The sequence below is a fragment of the Populus trichocarpa genome, chromosome 1 (assembly GCF_000002775.5).
Source record: "Populus trichocarpa isolate Nisqually-1 chromosome 1, P.trichocarpa_v4.1, whole genome shotgun sequence".
Lineage (NCBI taxonomy): Eukaryota > Viridiplantae > Streptophyta > Magnoliopsida > Malpighiales > Salicaceae > Populus > Populus trichocarpa.
Genome location: NC_037285.2, coordinates 21589810 through 21602061, shown reverse-complemented (window position 1 = coordinate 21602061; position 12252 = coordinate 21589810). Strand labels below are relative to the sequence as shown.

Sequence of the window (12252 nt, the reverse complement as noted above, 5' to 3'; positions counted from 1 at the left end):
CAGGAGCTGCACTAATTAGAGATTTTAAGTTTTTGCTTGGCTTGTATGTCAAGCAATATTTTCAGCTAATTTTCATGAACAATTTATTCAGGACCATTGCATTTAGGAAACGGTAGCTTCGATTGTCCACCCCATTCGTTTCATGTGGTTATCTATAACAAGTTGCTTCTTAAAACTTCTTTCAATGGCAACAGCATAAAAGAGCTCCATGTTCATATCCTAAGGGCCATTGCAAGTGGGAGTGATTAAACCAAGGAAAAGAAAGCAATTTCGAGTTTTCATCAATGGGAACCGAAATACTAACACATTTCCTTGAAGCTCCTTTCTCCTTTACCCCTTTCTTCCTTGTAATCACTTTGATAACCTGCTTTCTCTACTTTGCTCTCAGATCCAATTCTGTCTATCTCATTGACTTCACTTGCTATCTTCCAGCGGATAACTTGCGAGTCACAATCTCTAATTTCATAGAACATGTGCACCTCGGCGGTACCTTCAACACAGACTGCAGTGAGTTCCAAGAAAGAGTTGTGGAAAGATCGGGCATAGGAGATGAAGCTTGCATGCCTATTGCATTGCATGAGCTGCCTACTGAAGCTTCATTTAAAGCATCTCTTGAAGAGGTTGAACAAGTTCTCTTCCCGATCGTTGAAGATCTTCTGTCCAAGCACAACATCAGCCCTAAGAGCATTGATATTTTAATATCCAACTGTAGCCTTTTCTGTCCTGCTCCATCCATTACTGCAATGATCACAAACAAGTTCGGGTTCCGGAGCAACATAAAGAGCTTCAGCCTAAGCGGGATGGGGTGCAGTGCCGGACTCTTGTCGATAAGTTTGGCTAAAGACCTTTTGAAAGTTCACAAGAATTCGTTGGCTTTAGTTCTGAGCATGGAAGCTATTAGTTCGAATGGTTATCACGGTAAAATCAAGTCGATGCTTGTAACCAACACTATATTTCGTATGGGTGGAGCTGCTGTTTTGCTGTCAAACAAGAAGCACGATGAGCAGAGAGCAAAGTACAAGCTCCTGCACCTTGTCCGTACCCACATGGGATCCGATGACCGATCATACACTTCTGTCATTCAACAAGATGATGAAGATGGGTTTGTAGGAGTGTCACTATCAAGGTCACTTTTACATGTCGCAGGCAACGCGTTAAGAACCAATATATCAGAGCTTGGCCCCCTTGTGCTGCCGTATCTTGAACAGCTTCGATACGGGTGGGGAGTTGTGCATCAGAAACTTTGGGTTACAGCGGGGAAAAGAGAGACATACGTGCCAAATTTTAAGAAGGCTTTCGAGCATTTCTGCATACATGCTGGGGGGAGGGCCATAATTGATGCTGTGGAGAGTAATCTGAAGCTGCAAAAGGAAGATGGAGAAGCTTCAAGGATGATGCTTTATAGATTTGGTAACACGTCGTCTTCTTCGGTCTGGTATGAACTCTGCTATCTGGAAGCCAAGGGAGCGGTGAAGAAGGGAGACAGGATTTGGCAAATTGCATTTGGAAGTGGTTTTAAGTGTAACAGTGCAGTTTGGAAATCCATTTCTGTTCCCAATCCAGAGGAAAGAAATGCTTGGTCAGATAGGATTCATTTGTATCCTGTACAGACACCGATTGCGCCATGACTCTTCACTGTCATGTTGATGCTGCAATGACCTTTCGAAGTATTCCTACACGTTCTCTTGCACGAGTCTAGATACATTTGTCATGAGCCCTGGATCTGAGAAACATGCCGTTTAGTCGTGAACATGTCCTAATTTCACTTGTTCATCCCTTTGGCATTCCAAGACTAGAGCAGGCACATCCCAAATTCCTGTGAACTGGGAAATATAGCAATATAGCACTTCATGTCCTTGAAAACAAATGGAAACGAATATATTTAACAATACTCTTGATTTTATAAAGGACTAGTGCAGCAAAACAACATACCTTTGACGGTCCTGCCATTTTATCGACGGCATATCTGTACCATCTGAAGCGAGACATTCCCTTCGGCTTTTGATAGATTACAGGCCCTTTCACCCAATTTCGCGTTAGCTGGAAAAATCCCCAGTTCTTTGCTGTGAAATATATCGACGGCCTATCCTATGATCACTTGGTCCCAGCTGGTTCAAGTCTACCGATCTACGCCCCGTCAAAAGCTCAAGAAGAACCACACCGAATGCATAAATCTAACTGGCTAATCAAATTTAACTAGGCAAAAATCAATCTCTGGGACTGAAGATTGTTGTGCAATAATCCTTGCTTTTTCGAAGGCATAGACTCCAACTAATTAGGGGTTCGTCTCAAGGCCTAACTTCATCCTCTGTGAAATCATCAAGCAGTTCTGCCACCATAGTTTGTAATTCCAGCTTCATCACAACCTTTTGTTTTCTTTGAGATCTATAATTAATTACCAAATTTTTGAAAAGAGAGGGAAATTGTGCTCTTGTTTGATTTTTTGTATCTAATATCTACGTGGATGTTATAGTTCGATTCATCAGATTTAAAAACTACTATTAACATTGGATATATAAACTATAACGGGTAATCGCAATTTAAAAGTTTTTTTTTTTTTACAAGTATCCCAAAGTTAGGCAGCATCAATGCTTAAAAAAAAAAGTAGTGTTGTCAAATAGAATCAGGATCACTAATTACCTTCTTCTTTTTTTCTTTTGATGGTGATGATTACTCGCTACATTAAAACAGGAAAATTTCTAAATCTGGTCACATGCATGTATAGTCAGATCTATAAGATATCCATGGAGTAAGAACAGTTCTACACAAAAGATGGAGAGGGAAAACGGAACCCACTTGGTTAAAAATGCTAGAAAAGGATAAACTCCAAAAGTTGGGTTACCCTAAACCTCCTTTCGTTCTAGACTAGTTTTCCTTCGTCTACTGAGCTTTCAAGGCTTTTGACGTCATGTGCTGCTTGGACAGGATCTCAGCAATGAGCTGGCGGCCAAATAAGTGTGAGTTCTTAAGGATCAGGTTTCTTGTTGAGGAATCAACAACATAACCTTGGCCTGGCATCCATTGTAGCAATTGTATAAGCAAGTCCTTCTTTTCAGGTTCAGCAATGTAACGTGACACAGCCATCAGAAATAGTTCCTGTGAAAAAGAAGACAGCTCATTATGCTGAAAAATGACTTAGATTTTAGGGTCAGGGAGGGAAATTGGACTCTGAAGTTGCATGCCGTGCATTTATCTATCAACTACTCAGAAGTCATATTCCTCAAGAGTTGATGCAAATTGCTGGTGTAGGGAAAGTGCAAGTTCTAATGTGTGGGCGTGCCCAACTGATGCGGTACAAGAAGAATAATTTTCAAGATAATTGTAGTTTTATTAATTTTATTGGGCTTCATTCTTTTGCAAGTTTCCTCCTTGTGATTATTTTATTATTTATTAGGATTTTATTTCCTAATTTATCACATTTATACATTGGATTAGGAAGGTATATTTAGAACTTCATGATTATTTTCTTCGTTTTTTTGTGGATTTAAAAACCCCTCTCTTGTGGATTCAGGAAACACTTCTTGAGGGATTAAGGGCTGCCTAGTGGATTGAAAACTTCCTTGAATTTCATCTGTCTTGTTCTACATCAGTTGGTATTAAATCCTCTGATTTCATTGCCTTTAAAGTTCGAGAAAACCCAATTTCTTAGCTGTTTTCAGAAAGCCTTCCTTGCTCCTGCTGCATCATCTAGGGGAGTTGATAAAAGTTTAAGAATTTTGTTTTTGTTTAGAAAACCCAATTTTGTTTAAAAAAATAATAATCTGATAAATGTACAATCTGATCAAAAATGAAAATGCGTAGCCAAATTCACTAATATTTATAAAAAAAAAAATCAATAAAATAAAATAAAAGTATAAGACAGTGAAAAATACAAAGGCAAACTCCCTTAAAATTCGATTAATAGAAGATTTTTATACTTATAGTTAGTTTAGAGGGGGGGGGAAATTGAAGCACTTTCAAGTGTATGATTTAGACACAAGTTCAACTTGCTAAATATGTAAACTTTTATAGAATGAAAAAAAGTGGAAACTAATTTAGTTTCAAAATCAATTTCACATGTATTTTCTTTGATCTATTATTTTGCCTTCTCCACTTCTCTTTCTTAATGTATTTTCACTAGCTCAACATCATTACACACGAGAAGCCACCTCATCCAACCTTATGAAAACTAATAGTAGAAATCTCCACAAAGCTACAACACTCAGTGCCCCTTTTTATATCAACTCCCACCTTAACTTTTCTTGAAAAATATATCATGTTGACTGTGTTTTTCTTTTTCAAAATGAACTATTATATATATATATATAAATCTAAAGTGAATGTGGCTTTATATTTTATGTTTTTATTGGTCTAGTTTTTTAAAAAAAATCTTAGATGAACTTTGTTTTGTACCTTTCCTTTATTGATTGAATTGCATAGGTTATATTTTCCATGCCCTTTTTTTCAAGTGAATTTGCTTTGTTTTCAAAATCCAATTTTATCCTTAAACTGACTCATGTTAAAATTTGTTTAAGTAGCTAATTGATAAACTATCCATACTTCTCAGAGTAAATTGAAGTTTGCAAAATAAAAGGGCATTTCCATTAGTTTTGCTAACATAGATAGACAAAAGACTTTATTGATAAATTGATAGATGTCAGGGGGTAATTGATAGAACCTATATACTTTAGGGGAATAATGAATTTTACCCTTAGTTCTTCTTATCTCAACTGGAGACCATCTGGTATTCTGATGCCATCTAAGACTAAGGAAAAAATGCTGCAGAACTTTTTTCAATATGATACAGGAAATCATCAAATCCTGATGCCTCTAGCGTTTACAATTCCCAGCATGCATTCATCTTTATAATAGAGTCCCCACAACCTAACATGTATCATGAGTTTGGCATGGTAATATGAACTAGTTTACAATTCCCAGCACGCATTCATCTTTATAATAGAGTCCCCACAACCTAACATGCATCATGAGTTTGGCATGGTAATATGAACTAGAAGTAAAGACTGAACTGCAAGTTTCTCCGTCAAACAAAAACAAGCAAAATATCACCAAATATAATTTCATACAAGTCCATTGTCATTACCTGATCAATCTTGTATCCAGAACCATGAATAACCTTCATAACATCATTTATCAAATTGATGTCACCAAGCTTCACAAATGAGCTTGCAAACTTCTTAATTGCAGCTGGAGAGATCAATTCTGCATTATCCTGACAAAAATGTTTAAAGAAAACAATCAATGCAAGAACAGATAATATATCCAATAATCTTCAAGAGAGTACAGCATACCTTAACTACTACATAAGCATCTTTGAGAAGCCTTCCAGCAATAAGAATGTGTAAAATATCCTCATGAAAGGCTTTAGACATTGTCCTTTTGCTAGACTTCAACATACTGTAAACAGAAAAGGCTTCTGCATGGGCTTTAATTTTACCAAGATGAAGAATCAATGAGGAACAAAGCTCCTGGAAAAAAGAATAGATGTAAAAAGCTTCACAGTCACAATCTTTCAGTTAATTTATTTATTCTAAATTACAGATTGCAGCCCATTTTCAAAGGTTACTAGAAAGTACTGGATCAGTATCTTAATTTCTGGGTCTTTATCATGCTTTTGCATGATCATGTCTGAATTCAATAGCCAATAAGATTAAAAGACTTCAAACTGTATTGGAAATAAACCGAATGGATAAATAAATCAAAGGGGCATTCTCAGAAGTCTCTTAGCAAGAAGTTAGGTATAAATAAAAAGCGAGCATACCTCCATAGGTTGATGGCCTTTCCTATGCATGTCTTCCATGGTCTGGTAAGCAAGCATATATAACTTCTCCTTACAAAAATACTTGATAAGAATATGGAAAGTATTGTAGTCAGGACTGATCGCCAATTCATCCATTTTCCTCATTGTTCGCATCACACTCTCTTTTTCACCTGTTCTACAGTAGGCACAAAGAATTGTATTCAATATAACTACGTCATATTTATCATACTTGGCTTCAAACTCCTCCGCCAACTCCTTTGCCTCTTCAAAAAGGCCACCTCGGCAAAATGATGAAATCATGATACTGTACGAATAGCCACCTGAAGGCAGGAAAAGGGATTTATGTTCACAAAATGTAGGTTTTCTCTTGAAAGAAAACAACAGTGTATAGATTGTAGAAGCATGCACAAAATATTCTAGCAATCTGAGAATGTGACAAAATGTAGTCATGAACAAATGCAGTTCAGACAGCTTATAAACAAACAAAATGGTCAAACAAAGTCAATATTCACACATTAACAGTGATACAGGTTCATATAAGCCATCCATCAAACATCATATTGTAGTGAACTGCGTGTAGTAATAATGGTTCCAATCTCCGAACAAAGCAGGACATTAGAAACTGGCGGATAGTATAAAATCAAATCCAAAACCAAAAAGAAAAACTTATCCTGAATCCATTGCCAAATAATTTCAATCCCCAAAATTGATTACAGAGGATCAACATGGAAAATAGCACACTTGATGAAGATCATATATATTAAGTTAAATATGCTTCCACTTAATTTAAGACAAACCCTTAGAGATTAACTCTATGGGTAACTAAACGGCATTTAAGCTTCTTATTCACACTAACACAAGCAGGTTACCAAATCCATAGTCACAGATGTTTTAGATAAGTATCAGATGAGAATTGTAAAATGCCAACATGTCATAGATTACATACCAGATTTAACACGTTTTTCCTTCATTTCATTGAAAACTGATCTTGCTTCATCTAAGAGCCCATTCTTAGCAAGGCCATCCATCAATAAACAATAGGGCATCTACAAATTGATTTACATGTAATGAGCTACAGGAGCATAGAAAAAGGAAAGAAAAAAAAGAAGGATGGCTGTAGATTCCAGAAAATATTGAACCTGGACCCAATTTGTTGACATAATTTCCTCAGTCTCAATTTCCATCCAAAAACATAAGAGATAGAAAATACAGCTTTGATCAGACATAAATATGTCAGTTTGAGCTTCATTTACCTCATTTTTTGCAAAGCCCAAGGTATCCAGTTCTACCAGAAGGTCTCTGGATTTTTCAAACAAGCCTCCTCTTACATATACCTTTAACAGAGTTGTCAATATTACCTGCAAGCATTAGAATGAAATTAAAAAACACTGATGCCAAGGATTTAATGATTAATTTATTTGTTGACAAATAAAAGAAAACAGTGTAAGAAAAACAGTCCAAGAGACAAAAAAGCAGCAAATAAGGCTAAGAAAAGGTCTCGATGTTCATCTATTATCTGACAAATAAATGAAAATATATCAAATCAAAAGGTCTAAGCAGCACAATATACCAAATAGAGATCAAGAAAAAATTGAATCTGCAACAAGAAGAAAATGAAAGAAGCTATAAAGTAATGTTCTGCAACAAGAATACCATTGACCTCAATTACATATTTTATGGTCAAATTTCCTCATAACTACAACAAAAGGCATCATGATAAGGAACAAAGTGTTTGACCTTAACTGTTTCCACAAGAATAAGCCATTGAAGTCTAGCAGTGGAATTAAATCTAAAAAATGGGTTATTTTTTTTATGATCTATTTAGGAAGGGCTATAGTTTACTTTTTTTTCCCACAATTATTGTTATTATTTGAACCAACATCAATTCAGAGCCACTGAAACCAAGTCAGTTTGGAGCTTGGTAATAAGAGGATAGAAATAGACACTAGCAATAGGGACAATGAATACAGAATTCTATTATATTTATTGTAATGGAAACAAAGATTTTACACCACTAAAAACCCATGGCAAGAAAAACATGAAACAAACCTTATTTGGTACTAACCCTGAAGATTTCATGTCCTGCACCAACTCTTCAGCCTTCTTGTAGTTTCCATCAGAAGAGTATGCATTGAGTAACGAGCTATAATGAAATATATTAGGCGAATGACCCTCATCCTTCATCTGGTTAAAGTAGCTTTGTGCTTCTTCACACCGATTATTTGAAGCACAAACTGCCAAAAGTGTCCCATACATTATGCTGTCCATCTGCAGTCCATTATAATTCAGTTCCTGAACCAGATCCAATGCCTTAGAATACCCATCTTTGATTTTCATGCACCCAGCAAGCAGCTAAGATACCAAAAAAAATATTAGTTATGATGGTGAATGAAAGAAATCAGAAAAATTAGAATGCAAGAAAATCTTCTGTTCCCCAGTAGATTAAAAAGCAGGCATGTAGCTGATTCTATATAGAGTAAATATATGACTATATCAATTATGAATGAACACATTCTCTCTTTCTGCAGCAGGTTTGGGTGCCAGGTCAACCAACTTAAAACAAAATAAAATGGAATCAGTATGAAATCTTAACAGATGCAGTTTTGGTCTAAATCATACATACACACACATATATAAAGTTCTATATAACTTAACACATTCCCATGTACGCATAAAGACATTACTATATATGGGTTTGTTGTATGGCACCAGAGAAAAAACAATCAAAGCTTGAAGACGTGGAGAGGCATGTTCCTAACTTAACATCTAAAACATTAAATAGGAGCCATGTAAAGACCCATGCGCAATAATGATGTAGGGCACTGCATTCAGACACCATCAGCTACTGTTTCCATTCTTAGACCCATATTATGGATGCATGTTTTTACGATACTTGTTAGACAAGAAGCAACAATAAAGCAAATGTCAATACGACTAGTGTGATAATGTCTACCAAAGATTGAATTCCATCCTCATTTCTCTAGCTGTAGTTGCAAATTTAAATGACTAAATGGCACTTTCAAATTTTACATACCGTACTATATGTAATAGCATCTGGTGTTAGACCATTGTTCTTCATCTTATGAAAGAATTTCATGCTGCTATCGAACTTGGTATTCCTGACCAGGCATCTAAGAAGTGAATTACATATGAAGACATTAGTTTTTTTTGATTCATCAGGAATGCTGTGGTATATTTCTAGTGCCTTTGCCGGGTTAAGACTTGTCCCCATGAACTTTATATAACTGCTATAAGATGAAGCACTGATTTTGTTGTGCCGTTGCATCCAATCAAAGAGCTGCAATAGTCACAAAAGTAAAGATGAAACAAGAATAATCTCAACTACAGGGAAAGAAAAACAACTGAAGTTACAGATTATGTTGAGACAAAAAAAAAAAAAAAAAAAAAAAAAAAACCTCAATTTGGCAGGCATGCATGCACACCGAGAAGAGTGGGGGTTACAATAACACAAAAGTCCTTTTGGCAGATGAAGTGAATTCTGAATGGAAAGTTCTCAGCACAAAATGAGTAGAAATTAGAGAAGAAGAGCTGTAAAAACAATCAACCTATAATTCTAGCAAAAAATCCTTTTGTGGTGAAGATAAAAATGATTGATCAAAATAGAAAAAACATAGATGTGGATATCCTTTTCTGATGATGCTTAAAGGGTTGATGCTATACATGAATGCAGGTATCATGAAAAAGAAGGAAAGCATTTTGATACCTGACAACTAAAGCATTCCGCTGCATTCAAATGCAAGATGGACACATTAATCATATGATCCCATGAACTCTCAACAGATAACTTCACAAAACCATAAATTTGATCGATGTAATGACAAGCACTTATTAGTGATCTACTCTTACCAAGAACCAAAGTCTGTCTCTTCTTGAGTTACTGATTCTACCCACACCCAAAATATCAAAAAATAAATAAAAATAAAAATAGGAAGACTCTATGGAGCAAAATTGTGAATCATTTAAAATTGGATTGTCTAGATCCCTTACTCAGTTTTAATGAATTGGAGATGTGAGCCTATTAATTACTGTGTTTTTACCTTAAAAGTACTTCTTTGGTCATTTACCTTTAAGTATTCAATTAAATTATATGCAATTGAAAGATATGAAGTTGGATAAACTATAGTTCCTCTCATTACGGCTTTCTTAAAGTTGTTCTTGACTGACAAAACTTTAGAAAGTTTAAGCTGTGGTGGCACTCAGCCCTGTATGCCAACTGGCTACGAGTCAAAATAATGAGAAACTGCAACAAAAATTTAGAGCAAATTGAATTGTTGATGATTATTATGCCCCACTTAGTCTGATTCCATGTAAGCCTTAACTCTGCCCCTATACATGCAACTCTTCACATATCATGTTGAATGAAAAATTACCCGTTTATTAGGAGGGAAAAAGTTGCAATAGGATGTGAATTCATGATGATAAAGATAATGCATAGTGTCAATTGTGTTTCTTGTTATTGGACACCGCAATTTCATCATCTTTCTGTGTCTCTAAAATATAGTAACAAGTCTAAAATAGGTGCTGACACCACTGGAAAAAATATAAATGTACCAAATAGTCTCAATGATAGAATAATAAATCTACAGTTAAAGTAAAAGACAATTTTCTTCTAATCTGGGACCAGTATTCCAGGGACTTGACTTGGTATTAAAATCACATCATGGAAGAATCAAATCTAAGAATATGAAAAAGAGGAAAAAATAAAATGTATTTCACCATGAGAGGAGCAGCACCTGTGAAAGACTGTATGATAATGAGCACACAAAAAATACTAAACCAAGAAACAAAGAGATGACGTGCTGAAAGCATCAGGAAGTTAGTTATGTAAATGCATTTAAGAAACATGAGCGTCAGAATAAAGAAACAGCAGAACCTGAGAAAGATCCTGCCATCTGCATTGCTCCCCAAAATTCCGCAAAATGATATTCAAGTCTTGCACCTTCAACATCCCTCCTAATCTGTATAATCAGTAATAGACAGACTGTTTCATTTACATCAAACAACTTAATTAACTAATCAAAGAAATAAAAACAATACTTTAAGATGAAAATAATCAGAAAAGCATTCGAGTAAACACAACCAGATTTCTTTGAGTCCTCATTTTGATGTTTTGGCTGCCCAAATCTCCCATTAATCTAATGTAAGGCCCTTTACATTTCCACACCCCACCATACCTCCAACAAAAAAGAGAGACCGCTTTATCAATAACAATGAGATTAGTGTCCCCTATGTGAACCATGGTATATTACAGAAGGGCAAGATTACTATCTGAGTGTGACTACTAATGTACCTGATTGCAGGAAAAAAAATCTAAAATGCTATATGAGGTAATAAACAGGTCAGGCATTGATCACAACCAGGGATCCCAATCTTTGTAAAGACATTAAAAAGAAGAAAAATTAAAACCCAGGTCACATTTTCACTCAACTACCCTATAACTCATAGGGAAACACAAACAAAAGCATAAGAAAGTAAAGACTTGGCACTAGTGAAAAGACTCAAACCAAATTCAAGTCCAGGACTGCACTACGTATCATTGAAGAAGACGAGAAGTGATAAAGGAAGGACCTTTGAAGAGCAGAATCCAAATGAGGGGATTGTTGAACTTCAAGAATGGCAGCTTTTCTAGACATGTATGACTTAGACTGACGCCTTTGAGCATCAACTGCGCCACCTTTTGGTCTTCTTCTTGTAGTTGTTGCCGGTTGTGAGTCATCATTACAAGGTTCATTGACAAGTGATGTTGTTGCTGCTGCTGCTGCAGCAGCAGCAGAAGTGCGTTGGCAGCTGCTGGTGGTGGATACGCTGGGAATTAATGGAAAAGATAAGGCTTTTGAGCGGGTGAGGTTATGGTGAAACCCTGTGCAGGTGGTGACAGTTGATAACTCCATTCTGGATTCGCCCGAGGCAGCAAAGGAATTTTTTATTTATTTATTTTTCTTTTCTCGATGTAATTATAAAATATCCGTACATTAAAAGGAAGGGAAAATTGCATAGTTGGTACCCAAATTCTTTTTACCTTTTCAATTAGTTGATTTTTCTTTTCTAAGTGGGGTTTGTAAATGTAGTAATTATTGTAGTTTAAAATATTTTTTATTTAAAAATATATTAAAATAATATTTTTTATTTTTTAAAAATTATTTTTGATATAACATATTAAAATAATTTTTAAAAAATTATAATTTTAATAGCATCCCAAACATTCATAAAAATATTTTACTTGATTTTGACCTTTGAATTTAGTGCTCCTGTGAGAAAATTTATCCTTCAAAACAATGTTTTAATAATAAGATTATTTTATTTGTTAAATTTAAAAAAGAAAATTCTATTTTCTTTGTTTGTTTTCTTTTTAACCATCACATGATATTTTTTGAATTAATTTAACGAATATTAAATATTAATTTCATTAATTTCTCTGTTTGGATCATGGCTTAACATTGTTTTAAAATATATATATTAGACTTGTTCGTCAG

The 12252-nt window shown here is 35.2% G+C and overlaps 2 protein-coding genes across 4 annotated transcripts; one reads left to right on the top strand and one right to left on the bottom strand.

Annotated features, from left to right (window-relative positions):
- The first annotated feature begins 208 nt into the window (after positions 1 to 208).
- On the top strand, positions 209 to 1907 carry LOC7473005 (3-ketoacyl-CoA synthase 7). Its single transcript, XM_002298135.4, has one exon. It carries the CDS (start codon positions 285 to 287, stop codon positions 1626 to 1628), a length of 1344 nt encoding a protein of 447 aa, XP_002298171.1. The 5' UTR covers positions 209 to 284; the 3' UTR covers positions 1629 to 1907.
- A 703-nt stretch (positions 1908 to 2610) lies between these two features.
- On the bottom strand, positions 2611 to 11715 carry LOC7486675 (pentatricopeptide repeat-containing protein At1g10910, chloroplastic). Of its 3 annotated transcripts, XM_002299631.4 has the most exons (10): positions 11348 to 11715; positions 10653 to 10737; positions 8793 to 9056; positions 7808 to 8110; positions 7012 to 7116; positions 6705 to 6804; positions 5759 to 6078; positions 5289 to 5465; positions 5081 to 5209; positions 2611 to 3096 (listed from the first exon to the last, which is right to left on the bottom strand). In XM_002299631.4, exons 1-10 carry the CDS (start codon positions 11668 to 11670, stop codon positions 2881 to 2883), a joined length of 2022 nt encoding a protein of 673 aa, XP_002299667.3. In that variant the 5' UTR covers positions 11671 to 11715; the 3' UTR covers positions 2611 to 2880. The 3 variants fall into 3 exon arrangements, with proteins under 3 accessions (XP_002299667.3, XP_052308079.1, XP_024450324.1); XM_052452119.1 differs by lacking the exons at positions 10653 to 10737; positions 11348 to 11715 and adding an exon at positions 9483 to 10632; XM_024594556.2 differs by lacking the exons at positions 10653 to 10737; positions 11348 to 11715 and adding an exon at positions 9175 to 9461.
- Between the last annotated feature and the right edge of the window lie 537 nt (positions 11716 to 12252).